Genomic DNA, 26,805 nt, shown 5'->3' with positions numbered 1-26,805 from the left:
AGGTCAGTAAGTGGTGTTTTCATTTAATTTTTACCAACCTAGGCATTACCTTCCTGCCCTAGATGAAACCTTAGCTTTGTCCAAAATTTGCATTTTCATTTTTAGCATATAGTGACGGTTTAAATCAACAGCAAAAGCAGAAACCCTTGTCTAAAGCAGTTTCCTCACTGTGATTCCAGCTTCAATGAAATGAGAAATCCTAGGGAGATGAATTCAGATTGTCATCTCTACTCGCATCCTAACAGTTTGGCTTCTTGAAAAAAAATAAAAGATGAAGGAAACAGGACTCTTGAAGGGAAGATATCTACTGTAAAAAAAAATAAGAGAAAGGAAATAGTGTACTGATAATGGTTATCATTTGTTGAGTATGCATTATGTGCCAGGGACTGTCGCCAAACATTTTACATGAATTAGCAGGTGAACTTCCCCAGTAACCAGTGAGGTACAGGTACCATTAATTATCTTCCTTTTACAGATACGGAAATTGAAGCTCACAGAGGGTAGATAACTATCCCAAAGTCTCATGGTTATTTGATGGAGGAACAGGAATTCAAAAGCAGGCCTGACTCCAAAATCTCATGCTTTTTACCAGTAAATTAGATCTCCAGTCATTTGAATCCATGCATTTTTCATAGGGATGGTGCTGACTCATTTGGCTTCCTGGTTTTCTGACTCATCTCACTGAATAGGGCCAGATCCGATATGTCTTCTGCATTCTCCCTTATATCATCTGTCTCCCTGCTGCCTTTTCTATTATGGTCCACCTGCTCCATCATCTTCTTTCCATGGGCCTTAAAGGAACACCTTCCTGTGGACTGTCTCTGTGATGCAGTAGAAATCCGGTAAGCTTGCCAGGGTGTTAAAAGTGCATTTGTTTAGGACTGTAATGTTTATTTGAAAGGGACTTTCAATCACAGACATGACTTTTTTATGAGCCTCATTATATATCCTTGTGATTGGAAAAATGCATCAGTAAATAATGCCTCCATGAAGAGTCACTCTCACTTGCATTATTTTAAAAGATTTGGTAATAAAAGGTACTCAGATTATTGATAATCCATAATTAATGTGAAGTAAATAATACGTGTTTTCAAATAAAATTCACCACGATAGTGATGAGAGTATGGGCTTTTATCTTTCTTTGTAAGTCAGAGACTTATAAACGATAGGTTATCCGTCACTAAGGAATATGTAGACACATTAATTTTAGCATTCAGTTTTTTTCTCTCTCTTTTCTAAAAACCATGATTCTATTCTTCAAAAGAAAAGGTGGTTTTATTATCTTTCCAGCTCTTTAAAATGGTTCAAAAGTCTTGGCCAGCAAACACCTTTTTAAAAAATCAATTCTTCAGTAATTTAGAGTGAGTCACACCCATATGGGGGGATGTGCTTTCAAAATAATTAAAGTAGAGGAGGCAGGATTTTAGATCTTGAGAAAATGTGCTTGGAAAATATCCTTTGATTTGTTATCAATCCCAAAGCTTTGATAAAATAGGATAAGCTGGAATCAACTTCTGAACTTTCTCACTAGCTAGTGGTATGTTACCAGTAGTTCAGAGAATGCTGAATGCCCATCTAATCTACACTGTCATCCCTTTTATTAACAAAACTTAGGCTGTTAGGGATACATCAGGATCTTTCGTTATAGACTACATTTCCCAGCTCCCTTTACAGCTACACATGTTCATCTAAGTGTTGGCCAATGAGGTGTAAGCAGACGTGTCCTGCAGGATTCCTGAGAAGGCTCCTTTACAGAGACCAGGCAGTGGCCATCCTCTTTCCCTCCCCTGGGTCTAAGTCAGGTAGGTTGGCTGGAATTGTAGCATTGATTTTGGATAAGGGGGACAGGTGCTGTACTCCAAGGATGGCAGAACAGTGAGCTTTCATGGAACTTCTGTACCAGCCTTGGATTCACTACCTCTGGACTTTGTTTATATGTGTAGGAAATTTGTTTTTGTTGTTGTTGTTTTGCTTTATTAAAAGTCACTATTTCATACATTTGTAGCTATACTTAATCATAACTTATAAAAATGGTGACTCATAAGGTTTGGGAGAACAACAGTTAAATTAAGGTAGTAAGTTTAGCTATCATTGAGCACCTACTATGTGCTAGGAACTGTTCTAAGATCTTTATTTGTAATAGCTCACATAACTCATTCAACAGTCTTCTAAGAGACTTACCCCCATTTACAGATGATCAAACAGTCACAGAGAGGTTAAATAACTTGCCCAAGATCACACAGCCAAGCCAGGAGTTAAAACCTTCAGTCTATCTCTTGAACTTTTTCTAAATCACTGTGATGAAGTGACTTGACAACATTTTAAAAACAAGTAAAGCTGGTCCTAAACTCCAACTTTTCCCCATGTAGGAGACCTGTCTCCTAGCCTTGTTGCTAGTTATGTGAGTTGGCCTCTGGCACATCACTTAGAGCCCCTGTGCCTCAGACTTAACAGTAATAAGAGGTGTGGGACAATACCTCACCAGTGTTTATTATCCATTCTGAGCCTGGCACTATGCCAGACACACAGATGTGTGAATGACAGCCCACCCAGAGGGAGACCATGCATTAGTCAAGGAGACAAGGCCTGAACACCCAAGAAAAGCCAAGGAGCAGCAAGGGAAGTGCAGAACCACAATGTCGCTACATCCTGGAGAGCTCTTGGTGCTTGATATGTGGCTGGCAACCAGTGGATATCCCTGGAACCGAAGTGACAATGCACGTTAAGTGCCCTGTGAGCAGGCAGAAATAAATGTTGTGAATCAAAAGAAGAGGGAAGCTTTGCATCTAAAGGATTCAGGGACACATAGTAAGTGCTTTGGTTCGTGTTGGTTGTGCCAGTAAATGAAGGAGTCTTGTAGTTGGTAAGATGTGGGGAGGTGATGGGAAGTTGACTCTTACCCCTTCTGGCTTTCTCTGCCCCAGGGCTAGTTCCTGGAGCACACCGTGTGCTCCCCTGCCTTGGTACCTACACACAGGTACCTACCTGTTGACTTGGGATGCTTTGCCAGCCTTTCATCCTGGCTACCTTCTTATCCTCCTGGTCTCAGAAGAAAATGACCTATATGGAGGCTCTCCTAAGTAGACCACATCCCACTTATTTGCTCTACTGTGTGGTGAAATCCCATCAAAATGGAGGATATGGCTCCAAAGTCAGCGCATACTGTCAACAGTGAATCAGCCAAGAGGATCCTTGAAAATCCCTGAGGGAACTATCTGCACAGTGGAAACCGATAAGCTATCTCCACTAAGTCTAACACATTAATTCCAGTATTTCTTTCTTCCCTGTTCGAGATAGCTGTCCTATTTTAAAGTCTAGGTTGTATGAAAAAAATCTAGGTCACATGTAGCCAAGCTATAGGTTATACATCCAAGGAGTGTCGTGTACATAGACCCTCATGATGTGAGTGACACACCCCTGAGGTTTTTCAGTGTATATAGAACTGTACACAGTGGATGTATTAGGGTCAGATGTAGCAAAAGGAGATATTCACACGAAAAGAAAATAGACACTGAAGCCAACCCAGAAAAGAGCTGATTTACACTCCAGTCTAGGGTTGAGCTCCCTGTGTAGGATGGTGAAGTGAATCACTTGCATTATTTATATTGTTTAATTTCTCTCTGCATCTCCTTTATTTGCTTCCTGAAGCCTATGCACAGTTGACTTTGTGTGTCTATCCCTGCAAACCACAGATCTTCACTTCCTATTATAACACTTATCACATTTGAATTTTTCATGGATTGTTTGTAATTATGGGTTATATGTTCCTGCCAGATTATACATTCCATGAAGGCAGGGGCCATGTCCATCTCATTACCTGCTATGGCCCAGCACCTGCATGGTACCTGGCACACAGTCTTTCCAAGCAATTCTGCCCTAGACATTGTTGTGGTTTTCTACTCACCGGCCTTCAGGGAGATCCACGCAACTTCTTTCTCAGTTACTCAGCATTAAGATCTGTAGTTGCTGAAGCACTTAGTTAAGCTTAGGGTGGAACTAAAACCTGCCTGGGCTGGTGCTTCTCTGATACAGAAACTCCTGAAACTGATGATTATCCAGAGATACTTGATCTCTTTGGGGTGCCTGAGGAGCTCTGGACCACCTTAACTCATTATCACCTCCTTAAGCTTCTCCACCTCTAAATGCTCTTCTCACCACTCCCACTCCCACCCCGTCCCCCTTGCCCCAAGGCTCCTCCCCAGCCTGACTAACTGAGGCTCTTTCACAATCCTGGTAACAAAAGCATCATCTTCGTTTTAATTTTTTCTTTTATCTTCAAAAGCATCTAAAAGTAAACACAACTAAAGAAAAACCAGAAAGTGAATGAAGCAGAAAAACAATCTCAGCACTCTGATACAGTACCCCAAAACAGTTTTAGTTCACTTTGCCTTTTTTTGTGCCATTTTAACACAGTTGAAACCATGCCTTATGTGCCACTTTGTAGTCTGCAGTTTTAAGGTGACATTATTGCATATTCATATTTTCATTTTTTCATGATTTTTTAGAAGCATAATTGTAATAACACCATAATATTTTATTGAATGATCTAATGATATTTTTAAGCCTTCTGTTAAAGTTGAACATTTAAATGTTTACCTTTTTTTCTCAAGTATGTAAATATTATGGTACAAATACACAAAAATATTGCAGGGAACCTTTTTATTTTCTGCATCTGACAGACTGGCAGAAATGGAATTACTAGGTAAAAAATATAAACTCTTTAAAATAGATTTTTATTTCAGGTGATACTTAATGCATATTTAGTGTAAAAAACTTGGAAAATACAGAAAAATATTTCATCCAGCATTTACCTCCAAGAGATGGCTAAATTTTTGTATATTTTCTGTCTTTTTAATGTATGTGTAGATGTGTGTGTGTATATATAAAAAATAGGTATTATGTATTTATAATATATATTATATGTATATATAATAAAATTTATACTGTTAATATGTTCATACTACATATGTATCATTACACAATTGAAATAATTTATATGCATGTCATTAAAACTCTTCAAATATACAACTTTTAATTTACTGCGTAACAATTTTAAAACAACACTTTCCTTGTATCATTTATTTTTTTATTTTATTTTTTTATTATTATTATACTTTAAGTTCTAGGGTACATGTGCATAACGTGCAGGTTTGTTACATATGTATACTTGTGCCATGTTGGTGTGCTGCACCCATCAACTCGTCAGCACCCATCAACTCGTCATTTACATCAGGTATAACTCCCAATGCAATCCCTCCCCCCTCCCCCCTCCCCATGATAGGCCCCGGTGTGTGATGTTCCCCTTCCTGAGTCCAAGTGATCTCATTGTTCAGTTCCCACCTATGAGTGAGAACATGCGGTGTTTGGTTTTCTGTTCTTGTGATAGTTTGCTAAGAATGATGGTTTCCAGCTGCATCCATGTCCCTACAAAGGACACAAACTCATCCTTTTTTACGGCTGCATAGTATTCCATGGTGTATATTTGCCACATTTTCTTAATCCAATCTGTCACTGATGGACATTTGGGTTGGTTCCAAGTCTTTGCTATTGTGAATAGTGCCGCAATAAACATACGTGTGCATGTGTCTTTATAGCAGCATAATTTATAATCCTTTGGGTATATACCCAGTAATGGGATGGCTGGGTCATATGGTACATCTAGTTCTAGATCCTTGAGGAATCGCCATACTGTTTTCCACAATGGTTGAACTAGTTTACAATCCCACCAACAGTGTAAAAGTGTTCCTATTTCTCCACATCCTCTCCAGCACCTGTTGTTTCCTGACTTTTTAATGATCGCCATTCTAACTGGTGTGAGATGGTATCTCATTGTGGTTTTGATTTGCATTTCTCTGATGGCCAGTGATGATGAGCATTTTTTCATGTGTCTGTTGGCTGTATGAATGTCTTCTTTTGAGAAATGTCTGTTCATATCCTTTGCCCAATTTTGATGGGGTTGTTTGTTTTTTTCTTGTAAATTTGTTTGAGTTCTTTGTAGGTTCTGGATATTAGCCCTTTGTCAGATGAGTAGATTGCAAAAATTTTCTCCCATTCTGTAGGTTGCCTGTTCACTCTGATGGTAGTTTCTTTTGCTGTGCAGAAGCTCTTTAGTTTAATGAGATCCCATTTGTCAATTTTGGCTTTTGCTGCCGTTGCTTTTGGTGTTTTAGACATGAAATCTTTGCCCATGCCTATGTCCTGAATGGTACTACCTAGGTTTTCCTCTAGGATTTTTATGGTATTAGGTCTAACATTTAAGTCTCTAATCCATCTTGAATTAATTTTCGTATAAGGAGTAAGGCAAGGATCCAGTTTCAGCTTTCTACTTATGGCTAGCCAATTTTCCCAGCACCATTTATTAAATAGGGAATCCTTTCCCCATTTCTTGTTTCTCTCAGGTTTGTCAAAGATCAGATGGCTGTAGATGTGTGGTATTATTTCTGAGGACTCTGTTCTGTTCCATTGGTCTATATCTCTGTTTTGGTACCAGTACCATGCTGCTTTGGTTACTGTAGCCTTGTAGTATAGTTTGAAGTCAGGTAGCGTGATGCCTCCAGCTTTGTTCTTTTGACTTAGGATTGTCTTGGAGATGCGGGCTTTTTTTCGGTTCCATATGAATTTTAAAGCAGTTTTTTCCAATTCTGTGAAGAAAGTCATTGGTAGCTTGATGGGGATGGCATTGAATCTATAAATTACCTTGGGCAGTATGGCCATTTTCACGATATTGATTCTTCCTATCCATGAGCATGGTATGTTCTTCCATTTGTTTGTGTCCTCTTTTATTTCACTGAGCAGTGGTTTGTAGTTCTCCTTGAAGAGGTCCTTTACATCCCTTTTAAGTTGGATTCCTAGGTATTTTATTCTCTTTGAAGCAATTGTGAATGGAAGTTCATTCATGATTTGGCTCTCTGTTTGTCTGTTACTGGTGTATAAGAATGCTTGTGATTGTTGCATATTAATTTTGTATCCTGAGACTTTGCTGAAGTTGCTTATCAGCTTAAGGAGATTTTGGGCTGAGACAATGGGGTTTTCTAAATATACAATCATGTCATCTGCAAACAGGGACAATTTGACTTCTTCTTTTCCTAACTGAATACCCTTGATTTATTTCTCTTGCCTGATTGCCCTAGCCAGAACTTCCAACACTATGTTGAATAGGAGTGGTGAGAGAGGGCACCCCTGTCTTGTGCCAGTTTTCAAAGGGAATTTTTCCAGTTTTTGCCCATTCAGTATGATATTAGCTGTGGGTTTGTCATAACTAGCTCTTATTATTTTGAGGTACGTTCCATCAATACCGAATTTATTGAGCGTTTTTAGCATGAAGGGCTGTTGAATTTTGTCAAAAGCCTTTTCTGCATCTATTGAGATAATCATGTGGTTCTTGTCTTTGGTTCTGTTTATATGCTGGATTATGTTTATTGATTTGTGAATGTTGAACCAGCCTTGCATCCCAGGGATGAAGCCCACTTGATCATGGTGGATAAGCTTTTTGATGTGTTGCTGAATCCGGTTTGCCAGTATTTTATTGAGGATTTTTGCATCGATGTTCATCAGGGATGTTGGTCTAAAATTCTCTGTTTTTGTTGTGTCTCTGCCAGGCTTTGGTATCAGGATGATGTTGGCCTCATACAATAAGTTAGGGAGGATTCCCTCTTTTTCTATTGATTGGAATAGTTTCAGAAGGAATTGTACCAACTCCTCCTTGTACCTCTGGTAGAATTCAGCTGTGAATCCATCTGGTCCTGGACTTTTTTTGGTTGGTAGGCTATTAATTATTGCCTCAATTTCAGAGTCTGCTATTGGTCTATTCAGGGATTCAACTTCTTCCTGGTTTAGTCTTGGAAGAGTGTAAGTGTCCAGGAAATTATTCATTTCTTCTAGATTTTCCAGTTTATTTGCGTAGAGGTGTTTATAGTATTCTCTGATGGTAGTTTGTATTTCTGTGGGGTTGGTGGTGATATCCCCTTTATCATTTTTAATTGCGTCGATTTGATTCTTCTCTCTTTTCTTCTTTATTAGTCTTGCTAGTGGTCTGTCAATTTTGTTGATCTTTTCAAAAAACCAACTCCTGGATTCATTGATTTTTTGGAGGGTTTTTTGTGTCTCTATCTCCTTCAGTTCTGCTCTGATCTTAGTTATTTCTTGCCTTCTGCTAGCTTTCGAATGTGTTTGCTCTTGCTTCTCTAGTTCTTTTAATTGCGGTGTTAGAGTGTCAATTTTAGATCTTTCCTGCTTTCTCTTGTGGGCATTTAGTGCTATAAATTTCCCTCTACACACTGCTTTAAATGTGTCCCAGAGATTCTGTTATGATGTATCTTTGTTCTTATTGGTTTCAAAGAACATCTTTATTTCTGCCTTCATTTCGTTATGTACCCAGTATTCATTCAGGAGCAGGTTGTTCAGTTTCCATGTAGTTGAGCGGTTTTGATTGAGTTTCTTAGTCCTGAGTTCTAGTTTGATTGCACTGTGGTCTGAGAGACAGTTTGTTATAATTTCTGTTCTTGTACATTTGCTGAGGAGTGCTTTACTTCCAATTACGTGGTCGATTTTGGAGTAAGTACGATGTGGTGCTGAGAAGAATGTATATTCTGTTGATTTGGGGTGGAGAGTTCTATAGATGTCTATTAGGTCTGCTTGCTGCAGAGATGAGTTCAATTCCTGGATATCCTTGTTAACTTTCTGTCTCGTTGATCTGTCTAATGTTGACAGTGGAGTGTTGAAGTCTCCCATTATTATTGTATGGGAGTCTAAGTCTCTTTGTAAGTCTCTAAGGACTTGCTTTATGAATCTGGGTGCTCCTGTATTGGGTGCATATATATTTAGGATAGTTAGCTCTTCCTGTTGAATTGATCCCTTTACCATTATGTAATGGCCTTCTTTGTCTCTTTTGATCTTTGATGGATTAAAGTCTGTTTTATCAGAGACTAGTATTGCAACCCCTGCTTTTTTTTGTTCTCCACTTGCTTGGTAAATCTTCCTCCATCCCTTTATTTTGAGCCTATGTATGTCTCTGCGTGTGAGATGGGTCTCCTGAATACAGCAGACTGATGGGTCTTGACTCTTTATCCAGTTTGCCAGTCTGTGTCTTTTAATTGGAGCATTTAGTCCATTTACATTTAAGGTTAATATTGTTATGTGTGACTTGATCCTGCCATTATGATATTAAGTGGTTATTTTGCTCGTTAGTTGATGCAGTTTCTTCCTAGCCTCGATGGTCTTTACATTTTGGCATGTTTTTGCAATGGCTGGTACTGGTTGTTCCTTTCCATGTTTAGTGCTTCCTTCAGGGTCTCTTGTAAGGCAGGCCTAGTGGTGACAAAATCTCTAAGCATTTGCTTATCTGTAAAGGATTTTATTTCTCCTTCACTTATGAAACTTAGTTTGGCTGGGTATGAAATTCTGGGTTGAAAATTCTTTTCTTTAAGAATGTTGAATATTGGCCCCCACTCTCTTCTGGCTTGGAGAGTTTCTGCCGAGAGATCTGCTGTTAGTCTGATGGGCTTCCCTTTGTGGGTAACCCGACCTTTCTCTCTGGCTGCCCTTAAGATTTTTTCCTTCATTTCAACTTTGGTGAATCTGGCAATTATGTGTCTTGGAGTTGCTCTTCTCGAGGAGTATCTTTGTGGCGTTCTCTGTATTTCCTGGATTTGAATGTTGGCCTGCCCTACTAGGTTGGGGAAGTTCTCCTGGATGATATCCTGAAGAGTGTTTTCCAACTTGGTTCCATTTTCCTCCTCACTTTCAGGCACCCCAATCAGACGTAGATTTGGTCTTTTTACATAATCTCATATTTCTTGCAAGCTTTGTTCATTTCTTTTTCTTCTTTTTTCTTTTGGTTTCTCTTCTCGCTTCATTTCATTCATTTGATCCTCAATCGCTGATACTCTTTCTTCCAGTTGATCGAGTCGGTTACTGAAGCTTGTGCATTTGTCACGTATTTCTCGTGTCATGGTTTTCATCTCTTTCATTTCGTTTATGACCTTCTCTGCATTAATTACTCTAGCCATCAATTCTTCCACTTTTTTTTTCAAGATTTTTAGTTTCTTTGCGCTGGGTATGTAATTCCTCCTTTAGCTCTGAGAAGTTTGATGGACTGAAGCCTTCTTCTCTCATCTCGTCAAAGTCATTCTCCGTCCAGCTTTGATCCGTTGCTGGCGATGAGCTGCGCTCCTGTGCCGGGGGAGATGCGCTCTTATTTTTTGAATTTCCAGCTTTTCTGCCCTGCTTTTTCCCCATCTTTTGGTTTTGTCTGCCTCTGATCTTTGATGATGGTGATGTACTGATGGGGTTTTGGTGTAGGTGTCTTTCCTGTTTGATAGTTTTCCTTCTAACAGTCAGGACCCTCAGCTGTAGGTCTGTTGGAGTTTGCTTGAGGTCCACTCCAGTCCCTGTTTGCCTGGGTATCAGCAGCAGAGGCTGCAGAAGATAGAATATTTCTGAACAGCGAGTGTACCTGTCTGATTCTTGCTTTGGAAGCTTCCTCTCAGGGGTGTACTCCACCCTGTGAGGTGTGGGGTGTCAGACTGCCCCTAGTGGGGGATGTCTCCCAGTTAGGCTACTCAGGGGTCAGGGACCCACTTGAGCAGGGAGTCTGTCCCTTCTCAGATCTCAACCTCCGTGTTGGGAGATCCACTGCTCTCTTCAAAGCTGTCAGACAGAGTCGTTTGCGTCTGCAGAGGTTTCTGCTGCTTTTTTGTTGTTGTTGTTGTTGTTCTTGTTGTTTAGCTGTGCCCTGTCCCCAGAGGTGGAGTCTACCGAGACAGGCAGGTTTCCTTGAGCTGCTGTGAGCTCCACCCAGTTCGAGCTTCCCAGCGGCTTTCTTTACCTACTTAAGCCTCAGCAATGGCGGGCGCCCCTCCCCCAGCCTCACTGCTGCCTTGCCGGTAGATCACAGACTGCTGTGCTAGCAATGAGGGAGGCTCCGTGGGTGTGGGACCCTCCCGGCCAGGTGTGGGATATGATCTCCTGGTGTGCCTGTTTGCTTAAAGCGCAGTATTGGGGTGGGAGTTACCCGATTTTCCATGTGTTGTGTGTCTCAGTTCCCCTGGCTAGGAAAAGGGATTCCCTTTCCCCTTGTGCTTCCCAGGTGAGGGGATGCCTCACCCTGCTTCAGCTCTCGCTGGTCGGGCTGCAGCAGCTGACCAGCACCGATCGTCAGGCACTCCCCAGTGAGATGAACCCAGTACCTCAGTTGAAAATGCAGAAATCACCGGTCTTCTGTGTCGCTCGCACTGGGAGTTGGAGACTGGAGCTGTTCCTATTTGGCCATCTTGCTCCGCCCCTCCCTTGTATCATTTAAATTTTGTCTGAGTTCTTCTCTTTTGTTGTATTTGTATATATACCTTGTCAGCATTTTATGTTATTCCTTAGTGTGGATTCCAGTAACGGCGTTACCAAGTCAAAAGGTATAAATATTTTTAAGGCTCTTGGTATATATTGTCAAGTTTCTTTCCAGAAAGATTTACCAAATTGCATTTCCAATAGTCCTTAAGATTATAAAGCAACAGAAAATAGCATGTTCTTTCTGTTTTAATTTCTATCTTGTTAACTCTTAGTGAGGTTGAACTTTTTCCTTATATGTTATTCATATACATCTTCTTTTGTGAATGGTCCAGATACTTAAAAGGCTAAGAATATTTGGAGGTGTTTTTTTAAAAATAATTTTTTATTTTTAATTGACATATAATTAATTATATATATTTATGGGGTACATAGTGATGTCTCAGTACATGTAATGTATAATGATCAGGTCAGTGAAATTAGCATGTTCACTATCTCAAACATTTATCATTTCTTTGTGCTAGAAACATTCAATATCCTCCTAGCTATTTGAAAGGATGTATTATTGTTAACTATAGTTATCCTAAAATGGTATAGAATACTAGAAGTTATTCCTCTCATCTAGCTGTAATTTTGTATCCTTTAATAAATCTCTCCCTCTTCCCCTCTTCCCTCTACTATTCTCTCCCTCTAATATCCTCTACTTTTTACTTCTATGAAATCAACATATTTTAGCTTCAACATATGGGTAAGAACATGCAGTGTTTAACTTTCTGTTCCTAGCTTATTTCACTTAATATAATGTTCTCCGTTTCCATCCATATTGCTACAAATGACAGGATTTTGTTCTTTTTTATGTCTAAATGGTATTCCATTGTGTATGTATATCACATTTTCTTTGTTCATTCATCTATTGTTGGACACCTAGGCTGATTTATATCCTGGCTATTGTGAATAGTGCTGCAGTAAATGGGAGTACAGATATGTCTTTAGTATACTGATTTTGTTTCCTTTGGATAAATGCCCCAGTAGTGGGATTGGTAGATCATGTATTAGTTATGTTTGTAGTTTTTTGAGGAACCTCCATAGTGTTCCCCATAGTGACTCTTCTAGTTTACATTCCTACCAATAGTATAAAAGAGTCTTTTTCTCTGCATCTTCACCAGCATGTTATTTTTTTGTCTTATTTTGTTAATCACTATCCTAAATGGGATAAGGTGATATCTCATTATGGTTTTGATTTGCATTTTCCTGATGATTAGTGATATTGAACATTTTTTCATATGTTTATTGTCCATTTCTATGTCTTCTTTTGAGAAATATCTGTTCAGATCATTTGCCTTTTAAAATTTATTTTTATTTTTAGGAGATGGGATTTCACTCTGTTGCCTAGACTGTAGTGCAGTGGCACAGTCATAGCTCACTGCAGCCTTGAACTCCTGGGCTCAAGTGATCTTCCCACGTAGCTGAGACTGCAGATGCACACCACCATACCCACCTAATTAAAAAGAAAAATTTTTTTTTTGAAACAGAGTCTTGCTATATTGCCAAGGCAGGTCTCAAACTCCTGGCCTCAAGCGATCCTCCAGCGTCAGCCTCCTAAGTCTCTGGGATTATAGGCATGAATCACCATTTGCCAATATTTAAATCAGGTTGGTTGTTTTTTTCCTGTAGCAATGGTTGAATTCTCTGTATATTCTGGATGTTAATCCCTTGACCAATGAATAGTTTGCAAGTATTTTCTCCCATTCTATAGGTTGAATTTTTGCTGTGTTGATTTTTTTCTTTGACATCATTCCCTTTTTTAAATTTTTTTCTTTTGTTGCCTGTGTTTTTTAGGTCTTATTCCTAAAATCTTTTCCCTGACCAATATCCTAAAGCATTTCCCCTATGTTTTCTTCTAGTAGTTTTATAGTTGCAGGTCTTGTATTTAGGTCTTTGTTCCATTTTGAGTTGTTTTTTGCATGGAGTAAGAGGTGGGGGTCTAACTTCATTCTTCTGCACATAGATACCCAGTTTTCCTAGCACCATTTATTGAAGAGGCTATCCTTTCAAAGCCCAGTGAATGCTGTTGGTGATTTTGTCAAAAATCAGTTGACTGTAGATAGGTGGATTAAAGTCTGTGTTCTCTGTTCTTTTCCATTGGTCTGTGTGTCTGTTTTTATGCTAATACTGTGCTGTTACTGTTTTGGTTACTAAAGCTTTGTAATATACTTTGAAGTCTAGAAATGTGATGCCTCCAGCTTTCTTTCTTTCTTTCTTTTGCTTAATATTGCTTTGGCAATGGGTTATTTGTGGTTCCATAAAAATTTTAAGATTTTTTTCTATTTCTGTGAAGAATGTCATTGGTATTTTGATAGGGATTACATTGAGTCTGCAGGTTGCTTTGGGTGATATGGTCATTTTAATAATAATATTCTGATGCAGGAGCATGGAATGTCTTTCCATTTGTTTTTATCCTCTTTAGTTTCTCTCAGTAGTATTTTGTGGTTTTCTTTGTAGAGATCTTTACTACCTTGGTTACATTATTGTATTTAATTATTTTTGTAGCTATTGTAAATGGGATTGCCTTCTTGCTTTGTTTTTCAGCTAGTTTGTTGTTCATGTATAAAAATGCTACTGATTTTTCATGTTGATTTTGTATCCTGCAAATTTACTAAATTTGTTGATCAATTCTGAGAGCTTTTTTGGTAGAATGTTTAGGTTTTTCTATATATAAGACCATGTCATCTACAAACAGGGATAATTTGACTTCCTTCTTTCCTAATTTGGCTGTCCTTTTTTTTTTTTTTTTTCTTGCCTAGTTGCTCTGGCTTATTCAAAGGTTCTTGACACATACATAGATACCTATTTTAAAGGAGTGGCATGTGAGAAAAATACAGGAAATAGAGCCCAATAAGATATGAATAGTAGAATTTGCTGATCCGTTCTTTCATATAGGACTATAAGATTTAACTCTTAAAATTTCAAAATTTTTCTTTATGTACTTTCCGTCTTGTAAAGTTATAATAGACACTTGCTTGTTGTTGTTATTGGAGTCAAGGAATTGGGCCACATCATTTGTTGAGATATCATCCCTTCTGGCTCTGGAGTTCTGTAAGAAAAATGACAATATATTTTGAGTGATAAAGCTAGTATCTCAAGTCTCAATTGTTTGAGAGCCAGTTATCAGATTACCTTTCACTTCTGTTCCTATCATTTTAATAATAACTATTGTTCTTTTATTTATGTACTTAATTGTCTCGTACCCCACTGTAACATGTCCATCAAGAGAGCTTGCATCTCTCAGTAGTCTGTTTCCTTCATGTTCTTCAAATTTCCATTAACTTTTTAATCTGTTTGCTTATTTGGGTTTCTGTCTTTCATATTAGGGACTCTCTTCAGATGATAAGGTGATCCTTGGCTGTCTGTTTCATGCTTGGGAATGGGATACTAAAAAGCTGACTGGAGACTCCATACATGCGTAAAGCTTATCAACAGTGGTTTGTACTTGTACGGTGATCTGGATGGCTTGTTTAGTAGGGGAATCCTCTGCCAGTATTTTTGGATTTTTTTCTATTAGTTTAATTAACATCCCCAGAACAAAACTTTCAATTTTTCAATATCTAATTGTAGGGATAAAGTCCGGCTGCTGGAGTTCAAGGGGCTAGCATAGGAAAGAGGTTAGGTGACTCCAGTAGACATTATGAAAACTTTCACCAAATCCTCGTTTTTCACTTTAACTTTTTTACTTTCAGCTGCCTGTTATCCACTATCCAGATGCCTTCTGTTTTTCCCTTTCCAGGGAATAACTCTTGAGTCTTTTGCCAAGTCGACAAAAGGGATGGTCACAGCAGTATCAAGTCAGTACGGAGTCTGCCTTTTTATTAAACAGGCTTTCAGCCAGGTTTCCTATTTTGAGCCCCTCTTTCCTCTCACTTCTAGAGATATCATCTGCCACCAATATCCTAAGCACTTTGGTGTTCTATAAGGCAAATTGGTTTTCTTTTTAGCTTTCGTCACAATCAATTAAGGCTTCAGATTGCTTCAAATTTCTAAATTGGTTACCATTTATCTTTTTACTTTCTAACTTTCATGATATTGTTGCTGCTATTATTTTTTGTCATATTTTTGTCTTCATGGGTTTTTATATTTTTAAAAAATACCTCTTTCATGTCATACTCATTAGGATGGCTACTAGTACAGAAAAAACAAAAAACAAAAAACAGAAAGTAAGTGTTGGTGAAGATGTGGAGAAATTGGAAACCTTGTGCAGTGTTGGTGGGAATGTAAAATGGTGTGGTTGCTGTAAAACATGGTAGTAGTTCCTCAAAAAGTTAAAAATAGTATTACCATATGATCCAGCATTTCATTTCTGGGCATATACCCAAAAGAATGGAAAGCAAGGACTCAAATACATGTTTGTTCACCCATCTTAATAGAAGCGTCATTCACAATAGCTAAAATGTGGAAGCAGTTCATTAGTGGCAGAACTGATAAAGAAAATGTGATACATACACATAACAGAATACGATTCAGCATTAAAAAGGAAGGGTATTATGACACATACTATAGCATGGATGAGTCTTGAAGATACTATGTTAAATGAAATAAGGCAGTCACAAAAGGACCAATACTGTATGATCCTTTTTATATGGAGTACATAGAGTAGTCAGATTCATAGAGATAGAAAGTAGAATGATGGTTACCAGGGATTTGGGGGAAGGGGGAAAGGAGAAGTAAGTGTTTAATGGATATAGAGTTTCAGTTTTACAAGATGAAAAGTGTTCTAGAAATGGGTGGTTGTAATGGTTTCATGACATGTGAATGTACTTAATACAACTGAACTGTATGCATAAAAACAGTTAAGATAGTAAATGTTATCTTACATGTATTTTACCACAATTAAAAAATACTTGAAAACAATGGAAAATAATTCCAGCTTACGTTTATTTCATTCTCTTCTCAGGGGAGATAGAGACTAATTAATGTATTCAGTGTGTTGCTTAAAAGTTAAATCTGTTATTTCTTATTTTACAGCTAAGGTGAGCCTTTTTGAGGCTAAATCACTTGCCCTGGTCACAGATCTAGTCATTGGCAGCCTAGGGTTTGATTCAGTTCTGGGAGGAAGGCAGGGTTTGTATCTGCTGTGATACGTAGATCAGTTCGATTCATTCTTTCATTAGCCAGCGTTAAAACACCCTTTTCATTGCAGCACTCTTGAAGGTAGCAATAAGCAAGACAGTAAGGTTACATCACATTACCATGTGAGATGGAGATACCAGACAGTAAGCAAGTACACACATAAACAAGACAAATGCAAATATGGCTAATTGTTATGATGGAAATAAAATGCTGGCTGAAATGTGGGTAGGGAAGGCTTCTCCAAGGAGGAGACTTCAGAGTTGTGACCTCGATGTGGAGATGGCCTAAGCAGTGTGAACAAGTGGGCAGGAGTGTTCCTGGCAGAAGCAACAGCAGGAGCAGAGGCCCAGGGCTGGGAATAAGGTTGGCATGTTTGAGGAGATAGAAAAGACCAATTTAGCAGAAGGTACTGAGGAAAGGGAAGGACAAGTGATGGGGTAAGACGTTTAAAAAATGTGGAACCTTGTGAACCTTGGAATAAAGCAGCCAAAGCTTTCCTAGATGTACAGAAAGCCACTAGATGGATTTCAAAGGGAAATGATGATTTTACTTTTTAACATTCTCTTGGCTCTCACTTTGTATCTACTGTATAGCAGATGGTAGGTTGTAGATACCAGAAGTGCAATATGTAATACCGTTGCCCACAAGGAAATTATGGTCTGGTGAGGAAGAAAGAGCAGAGAGTGCCAGGAAAAATATAGCAGCATATTCCACAGTGTACCCTTTGGGGTACTAGAGGCTATTTTTAGGAAACAAAAATTCTTTCTGATAGAACCATTTATATTCCTTCGGGTATATACCTACTAATGGGATTGCTGGGTAAAATGGTTCTTTGAGAAAGAAGTTCTCTTAAGTTCTTTGAGGAATCACCAAACTGCTTTCCACAATGGCTGAATGAATTTACATTCCCACCACTAGTGTATAGGCGTTCCCTTTTCTCCACAACCTCACCAGTATCTGTTACCTTTTGACTTTTTAATGATAGCCATTCTGACTGATGTGAGATGATATCTCATTATGATTTTGATTTGGATTTCTCTAATGATTACTGATGCTGAACTTTTTCATATGTTTGTTGGCTGTATGTCTTCTTTTGAAAAGTGTTCATGTTATTTCCCCATTTTTTTAATGGGGTTTTTGCTTAATTTGCTTAAATTTCTCAAATATTCTGAATATTAGTCCTTTGTTGGATGCATAGTTTGCAAATATTTTCTCCTATTCTTTAGGTTGACTGTTTACTCTGTTGATAGTTTCTTTTGCTGTGCAGAAGCTTTTTAGTTTAATCTGTCGATTTTTGCTTTTGTTGCAATTGCTTTTGACATCTTCATCATGAAATCTTAGCCATACCTATGTCTAGAATGGTATTTCCTAGGTTTTCTTCTAGGGTTTTTATAGTTTTAGGTTTTATATCTAAGTGTGTAATCTATCTTGAATTGGTTTTTATATATGGAGTACTGATTTTATATATGATTTTTATATATGGTATACAATTAGGTATATAGTACCTAATTGTGTTTCCTAGGTTTTCTACTAGGGTTTTTATAGTTTTAGGTTTTACATCTAAGTCTTTAATCTATCTTGAGTTGATTTTTAAATATGAATATAAGGAAGGGGTCCAGTTTCAATCTTCTGCATATGGCTAGTCAGTTATCCCAGCACCATTTATTGAATTGGTTGGGGGGGGGGTACATCTTTCCCTATTGCTTGTTTGTATCAACTTTGTTGAAGATCAGATTGTTGTAGGTGTGTGGCTTTATTTCCGGGCTCTCTATTCTGTTCCATGGATCTATGTATCTGTTACTGTACTAGTGCCATGCTGTTTTAGTTACTGTAGCCTTGGAATATAGTTTGAAGTCAGGTAATGTGGTGCCTCCAGCTTTGTTCTTTGTGCTTAGGATTGCTTTGTCTATTTGGACTCTTTTTTGGTTCCATATGAATTTTAGAATCATTTTTTCTAATTCTGTGAAAAATGTCATTGGTAGTTTGATAGGAATAGCATTGAATCTGTAAATTATTTTGGGCTGTGGGGCCATTTTAATAATATTGATTCCTCCTTTCCATGAGCATGGAATGTTTTTCCATTTATTTGTGTCATCTCTGATTTCTTTCAGCAGTGCTTTGTAATTCTCGTAGAGATCTTTCACCTCCCTGGTTAGCTGTATTCCTAGGTATTTTTATTTTTTGTGTCACTATTCAAAATAGCAAAGACATGAAATCAACCTAGATGCCCATCAACAGTGGACTGGATAAAGAAAGTATGGCACATATATACCCTGGAATACTACACAGCCATTAAAAAGAATAAGATCTTGTCCTCTGCAGCAACATGAATGGAGCTCAAGGCCATTATCCTAAGTAAACTAATGCAGGAACAGAAAACCATATACTGCATATTCTCACTGATAAGTGGGAGCTAAACACCGAGTATATATGAACACAAAGGAGAGAACAGTAGACAGTAGGGCCTACTTAAGGGTGGAGGTTGGGAAGAGGGTGAGGATCGAAAAACTACCTGTAGAGTGCTATGCTTATCACCTGAGTGATGAAATAATCTGCACGCCAAACTAATGTGACATGCAGTTTACCTGTGTAACAAGCCTGCACATGTACCCCTGAGCCTAAAATAAAAGTTAAAAAAAATAAAATAGATGAACAAATAAACAAATAAAATGTGGTTACCAGATTGATGAAAAAAATGTCCACAATCAAGTCAGGTTGGGGATTCATGTTTGATATTTCCTTAGAGATTCTCAGTGCACACCAGCATATTAAAGTCCCAATTGTTACATCATAGAAACCTGTGTACTTTGTTCAATTTTACATTTCCCAAATTTATTTGCACAAATAGCTTCTTTCAAATAATACCTTTTAACATCTTTTTAAACTCCTCTGGGAAACACCGACTTAAGGCAACGTGATAATTATATGCTAGGTGTTATGGCAATAATGAGGGGGGCCTAACTACCACAGCTCTGGGTGTCAAACAGGTAAGCATTCAGCATTGCCTTCGTGGAGTAGGTGACCCCTGAATTGCTTCCAGAAGGAGTAAAGAGGTTAGCCTTGTGAAGAGTAGAGAAGGGTATTTCATAGAGAAAGAACTGCCAGAACACAGGTATGTAGACCCAAACATCCCACATCATCATCCTTGGAAAATAGATTTACAAATTTCAAGCAGGAAGAGGAAAAGAAATGGTTGAAGCATGCTGGTTTCACACCTTAGTGGAAATAACTGCTTAAAAAAACAGCCAGAGGCCCGCCATCGTGGCTCATGCCTGTAATCCCAGCACATTGCGAGGCCGAGGCGGCAGATCAGCTGAGGTCAGGAATTTGAGACCAGCCTGGCCAACATGGCAAAACCCTGTCTCTACTAAAAAATACAAAAATTAGCGGGGTGTGGTGGCAGGCGCCTGTAATCCTAGCTACTCAGGAGGCTGAAGCAGGAGAGTAGTTTGAACTCAGGAGGCGGAGGTTGCAGTGAGCCGAGATCATGCCACTGCACTCCAGCCTGGGCCACAAGAGCCAGAGTCCGTCTCAAAAAATAAAATAAAATAAAATAAAAGTAGAACGCAATTCTCCTCATCTGGATTTCAGTATGAATTGCCCATTTCTGTTCTGCAGTAGGCCTCCATCCTCTGTTGCCAGTCTGTTCTTCTGACTCTCACCTGTCTCCTTTCTGCACACAGAAGGCCAGACAGAGTGAACAGTTCTCCCCCATGTCAGTTGACTCTCCCTTCCTGGAAGCGTGGATTTCCTGTTAGTACCTGCAACTCTGTCAGCGCTGCTATTTCTGTCTTCGCATTGTTTCAGAATACTCTCACACTGCTGCCCCATTTTTCCATCCACAGTCTTCCAGGCCCTTTTTTGCACCTGCTTTTTGCAAGGCAGCATAATTAGAGGATGTCACATTTCCCTGCAAGAGCATATTCTCATGCACAACAGGGCACAAGGGAGTAAGAAAGCTTTACAGATGCTGGGGGGGGTTCTCCCTCCTGCACCCCAACCTGTGCCACTTGGTGTAACAGAAATTCTACATGAGTTAGCTTTTCTTTATTGTTATTAGGAGATTAATAAAAATTGACCTCATTTATTTAGTGCTTACTATGTACCAGACACTATACCAAGAATTTAGTATCATCGTTCAATTTTCACAACCCTAAAATATGCGTTATTAACTATTTGACAAATGAGGAGAAGGAGGCTGGAGAGTAGCTTGCCCAAAGTCATTCAATTCAGAAGAGAGGCCATCGTTTAATCTTAGATTGTACTTGTAAAATTCACACATCCAGTACATAATGCCTTTACATGTTCTAATTGTTAACATTTATTTTCTTTGGATTCTGTGCCTATTTCTGCTTATGTCTCCGGATTACCTGGGAGCTTTGAAAAATAAGAATCCTAGGGTTCCACTTTATAACCATTGACCAGAAGTCAAGAATGGGGCCCAGGAATTGCTGTTTTCTAAAGCTCCCTAGGTGACTTTAATGCAGGGCTCTTCATACCTTGGTGTGCATCAAAATCACCTGGTGAGGGAGGCTGGCTGGGCCCTACACCACAGTTTCTGCTTCAGTAGGTCTAGGGTGGGGCCTGAGAATGTGCATTTCTAACAAGCTCCCAAGTGCTGTTCATGCTGCTAGTTGGGGAGCCTACTTTGCTGACACTAGTCTCATAATGCAGTAGCTGAAAATGAGGAACAAAGCAAACTAATAGTCACAGGGCAGTGTTAGGACACAGTGCTAATGCTGCTGTCACTGCTGCTCTGGCTTGCATGTGTTCTCATGTGCTCTCTCTCACACACTCTCTTTCTCTCTCTACTTCTTCCCTTCTCCCCCTCCCTCTGTCTCCCTTCCTCCCTCCCTTCCCTTCTTTGCCCTTGAGGTTTTATTTGGTTCTGACCAAGCATTTTAATTATGAAATAGGAAAGGAGATAGGTTGGAGTGGGATTTGGAGTCAGACAGCTGGTAGGAGTTCCCAGCTTCACCGCTTATCAAGGCCTTGAGCTTCTGTTTCCTCTGCTGAAGCATGGCAATGCTAGCAGCTGCCTTCCAGACATTTAGTAAATGGAGTTTCAGTCTTCATCTTCTTCCTTTCCCCTTACCTCAGGGAATGAATTTTCCTTGTGAAAAATCCGCCTTTACTTTTAGTCTTTGGCTTAGGAGATTGTTTTGAGCTGTGGAAGTCAGCTACAGTATGAGTTCATTTTGTGAATTATCTCGGCCTGTTAGAGCTGGTATCTCTTTTGCTGCAGCTTTTGCATGCGCCTTCATTATTCCTATGAAGAAATGTGAGGTAGAAACACAGCAGGGGTCCTGGAGCATCCACTGGGTACTCTGCTGGTCTGTGGCTGGGATATTAGCCCTAGGCCCGGGAGAAAGAAATACCAACCTTCTATTGGAGAGTGAGCCTAGAGGTTACCAAGTAGAATCTTACTGATGGAATTTGCAAGTACAACATTTGGTATATTGTCATTTTCCCATATGGAAAGGGTAGAACAAGCAGACATCCATGTCACATTCATTGGCCAATGGAAAGTGAATGGGCTTTGTAACTGGAGCAAATTGATCCAAACTCGAATCCTGCCATTTGTTTTGTGTAACTTCAGACAAGTTACAAATCTGTCCTACATTTTGGTTTCTTTACCTATAATTTGGGGTGACCTCCCCTCCATCACAGGACTAATATGAGTTCAAATGAGACTGGAGCTGTAAAGTACATTGTACAATGCTTGGTTCACAGTTGGTAAGTTAGTACTTAGTACAACTTAGTCCCCTTTCCTCATACTAGTTTTTGCTTTTTATGTAACTTCCTCTATGTGGAAGGAGAAATATTTATGGAAATTAAGTGCCATGCAGTGTGCTGGGCCTTTTTATATTCATCATCTTATTCATTTTGACAATATTTCTTTTACCTGCTATTCTTCCCATCTTAGATGAGAAGAAAAACAGAAATTAGGAACATAACCCAATTTCTAACAGCTGGTAAATATTGGAGCAGAATTGAACCTGAGGGTGCCTATATTCAATACTTGGGTTTCTTCTACCCTCTCTCACTGCCTGACCAAGGAGCCTGGGAATCATCCATCTAAGGAAGGAGATTCAGATTGTCTCAGATTTGATATTTCTGGCTACAAAAAAGTGTTCATACTTTTTCCTGGGTTTTTAATACCTTTAGGATGTGAGCTACTGGGCTGGAGGATATTGGACATTTATCCCAACCCCTATTAGTGAGGGGTATCAGAGTTGCCGTTCTTAAACTACTCAAATAAGCCATGGCACTACATGGGCGAGAATGCATATTCAAAGATGTTCTTGATAGTATTATTTGAAATGGGGGTCATAAGAAATTACAATATTGAATTTTACCTTTGCCCTGTGCACCCAGAAAACAGTGAAGGTTGAGAAATACCCTCATACTTTGTGTTCCGGGATGTGGCCTACTACAAAGAACCGCCCTTCCCCATGTGATGTAGGTAAGACTCATGGGTGTGCATCCCTTGTTCACCTATGACATGGCCAGACATAGACCTGTCACATTCCCCATCTGTGCCTTATAAGTGAGTAGCTCAACTGCTTGGCCCCGCTGATCAATTGGAACAAAATGCTTGTTAGCCAAACTTTGGTTAAGATTTCGACCTTATCTCATGTCCTGAATTTTATCCTACCCTCAGCCAGAGCCAGCATGCAGCCGCTTCTTAAAGGTCCTCAATTAGGCAGTGTTCTCCAGACAAACAGAACCAATAGGATAGAGATATCTATCTATCTATCTATCTATCTATCTATCTATCTATCTATCTACATATCTATCTATCTATAATATTTCTAGTCCAGAAGCAGGAAGAAAGTCTGTTCCCCAGTTTGAAGGCCAGGCAGGAAGGATTCTGTCTTACTCAGGAGAGGGACAATCTTTTTGTTCTGTTCCGGCCTTCAAATGATTGTTTGGATGAAGCTCACCCACATTAGAGAGGACGATCTGCTTTACTCAGTCTCAGATTAAATGTTACTCTCATATAAAAATACCCTCATAGGAATGTTAGAATGATAGTTAGAATGGCAATCATTAAAAAATCAGGAAACAACAGGTGCTGGAGAGGATGTGGAGAAATAGGAACACTTTTACACTGTTGGTGGGACTGTAAACTAGTTCAACCATTGTGGAAAACAGTGTGGCGATTCCTCAAGGATCTAGAACTAGAAATACCATTTGACCCAGCCATCCCATTACTGGGGATATACCCAAAGGATTATAAGTCATGCTGCTATAAAGACACATGCACACGTATGTTTATTGCGGCACTATTCACAATAGCAAAGACTTGGAATCAACCCAAATGTCTATCCGTGGACATTTTAAGACTGGATTAAGAAAATGTGGCACATATACACCATGGAATACTCTGCAGCCATAAAAAAGGATGAGTTTGTGTCCTTTGTAGGGACATGGATGCAGCTGGAAACCATCATTCTCAGCAAACTATTGCAAGAACAGAAAACCAAACACCGCATGTTCTCACTCATAGGTGGGAATTGAACAATGGGATCACTTGGACACAGGAAGGGGATCATCACACACTGGGTCCTATTGTGGGGAGGGGGTAGGGGGGAGGGATAGCATTAGGACATATACCTAATGTAAATGACGAGTTAATGGGTGCAGCACACCAACATGGCACATGTATACATATGTAACAAACCTCCACGTTGTGCACAGGTACCCTAGAACTTAAAGTATATAAAAAAAAAATACCCTCATAGGAATGCCCAGAATAATGTCTGACCAAATATCTGGGCACCCTGTGGCCCAATCAGGTTGACACATATAATTAATCCTTATAGGTCCCTCTCCAAAAGGAGGCTGGCCTCAGGGTAAAACATTCTCTGATCTACTATCCAGGCACATCAGTTTCATTCCATCTCCCCATACCCCATTTCTTCTCGTCTTGTTTTCTTCTCTCTATGAAAGAAAAACCCTTTTTGCCTAACCCTTGAGACTCCTGCAGACCTTGTATTCTCCCTATTGTAATAATTCCCCTCCCTCCTTGTAATAATCCTTTGGAACCAAGTTTCTCCTCTCTAAGTCTTTGTTTTTAAATTAGAAACAAACTGTCCATTACTAAGAGATTGATTAAACAATGTGGCACATTAGAATTACAGAATATTATACATTTTGAAGAAGGATGTGTGTCCTCATTGATGAGGAAAAGTGTCTGAAATACCATTGAGTTAAGAAAGGAGACCACAAAATTGCATAATTATACAATCTCTTTTACATAAGATTAAATACGTGTGTATCTTAGTATTTTGAAAGTATATTCTCTAATATTTTCTAATATTAGTAGTTTTCTCTGGGAAGAGAAAAATTAAGGGGATTTTTTTTTCTGCTATCTGTATTGTTGCAATTGTCTATAATGAAGTTTTATTATCTTTGTCAATTGAAGAAAAACCACAGAGCATAAGAGCTTCATGATCTCTGTTTTTGCTCTAAAACAAAGTCGATCCTCACCATACAAACTAGGACCTAGTGGAATGGCCTCATGGATATCCACCCTTGATCAGCTTCCAGGGGTGGTGCCATTCCCAAAGGCTGTCCATCGAAACAGCTCCAAAAGGTGGGGCCCTGCATAGTTCAACTGTTTCTCCACCCAGAGCAAGGCCCATAGCCTGTTTGAGACCACGACCAGCTCCATCTGCCATGAGTGCTTCCTCTGGGAACTCTTCTTGTGGCCACAGTAAGAGGACAGGAAGGCTGGCAACACTCTGGGCTTCAAGCCAGTCTTCCTTTTTTGTTGTGCCCAAGGCCTGATCATTCTCCCAGATCCTGTGTCCAAAGAATGAGACTTAAAAAAAAAAAAGAGAAATTCGATTTTCTTTGATTTACAAAGCTTAAAGCTTCCATCCTAGCAGTTGAGCATTTTTCCCAATATGTGTATGAGCCCCCTCCCCCGCCAACTGGGTGACCTAGATAGAACTTTAAGTGTCATTAAGTTATGGCATCATGTTTTGAATCTTTCTCTGCTCAATTTCCATGTCAACATGAGTGAGGGCTTCAGGGATTTTACTCCAGCATTTTGGTTAAATGCCTACTTGGCAAATTCCACTCCTCCCCCTGGGACTGCAAGTGCCAGTGTCCTCCTTCACTCAGGAGTGAGGTCACTGTCTGTGTGGTTAAAAGTGGACACTTTTCTGCTTCTTCTGCTTTTGTACTGTAGTAGAAGCCTCAAGGAGCTCTATTTTACAGTTCCAAATTACCATCCCTCCCCTCTTTCATGCTTCCGGGATGGATAGTCTCTCACTATAGGTTAACATTTAGATTTGGATCTCTATTTCTCAGCCCCCCTAAATCTGGATGTCCCTCAGGTGCCAGAGCACCTGATAATATAATTATTAGATATAATAAATAATATAATTATTCTTTGCTTGAACCAGAGAATAATTATATATAGTAGTTCCGCCTTATTCATGGAAAATACCTTCCAAGACCCCCCGTGGATGCCTAACAACACAGGTAGTACTGAACCCTATGTATACTATGTTTTTTTTTGATCTGATAACTGAGAGGGTTCCTAAGTGGACAACAGGGAGGTAGTGCATACAGCATGGATTTGCTGGACAAAGGGATGATTCACATCCCAGGTGGGACCAAGCTGGACAACGTGAGAATTCATCACACTATTCAGAATGGTGTGCAATTTAAAACTCATGAGCTGTTTATTTCTGGAATTTTCCATTTAATATTTTTGTACTAGAGTTGACCATGGGAAATTGAAACCATGGAAAGCGAAACTGCAGATAAGGGGAGACTGCTGTACCAGAGTGCTATAAAAGATTTCATTTGGAAAAAAAAAGTTTTGGTTCTTGAAAAAAAAGTTTAAGAAAATAGTCATATTCCATTTCTTCATATGTTTGAGATATTTCTGGCTTTGGTGAAACATAAGCTAGGAAAAGAACCTAACGTCTTATTAGGGTAACTGAACAACAGTAACAACAGACTTAGCCCTTCTTCCTTATGTACAACATTACCTGTGACATGGCTCTTGAAACATAGCTGCTATTAAAGTACAAATGAGTCTTGCATAGCAACTTCTCCTTGCCCAGTTAAATTCTCTGTAAAGTCTTTACTCTGTTTTATTCATGTATGTGTGTATGTGTGTGTGTGTGTGTGTGTGTATATATATATATGTTTATTTGTATTTCCCTTTAAGGATTTCAAACACAAAGACCCTAGTCATTTGATTTTCTCTGTACTGTTGAATTTTTGCCTACCCACCCTGACTGAAGAGACACATTGTTGTCTGTTTTCCATATTCTGTCTAGTAAATGCTTGGTTGTCAGGACAACGCCATAGAAGGTGGAAGGTCATTGATAACCACATGAATTCTTTAAACAAACATGATCAGAGCAAATTCCA

The 26,805-nt window shown here is 39.2% G+C and overlaps 1 protein-coding gene across 28 annotated transcripts in view; it reads left to right on the top strand.

Moving 5' to 3' along the window:
* FGGY (FGGY carbohydrate kinase domain containing) overlaps window positions 1-26,805 on the top strand; it is a 452,310-nt gene that overhangs the window by 181,550 nt on the left and 243,955 nt on the right. Inside the window, exon 1 of one of the 28 annotated variants that reach the window (XM_045370117.3) lies at window positions 694-842. The exons of 26 other annotated variants lie outside the window; for them this stretch is intronic. Coding sequence is in view for 1 of the 2 variants with exons in the window: in XM_065521724.2 (XP_065377796.1) it covers window positions 1,703-1,802 (100 nt within the window). In the remaining variant the exon portion in view is untranslated. Of the gene's footprint in view, window positions 1-693; window positions 843-1,687; window positions 1,803-26,805 lie in introns of those variants that run through there. One more of the 28 variants, XM_065521724.2, reaches the window with a different exon arrangement.

Source organism: Macaca fascicularis, chromosome 1 (assembly GCF_037993035.2).
Source record: "Macaca fascicularis isolate 582-1 chromosome 1, T2T-MFA8v1.1".
NCBI classification, from domain to species: Eukaryota; Metazoa; Chordata; class Mammalia; order Primates; family Cercopithecidae; genus Macaca; species Macaca fascicularis.
The sequence above is the reverse complement of the archived record's forward strand: the minus strand, read 5'-3'. Positions and strand labels throughout refer to the sequence as shown.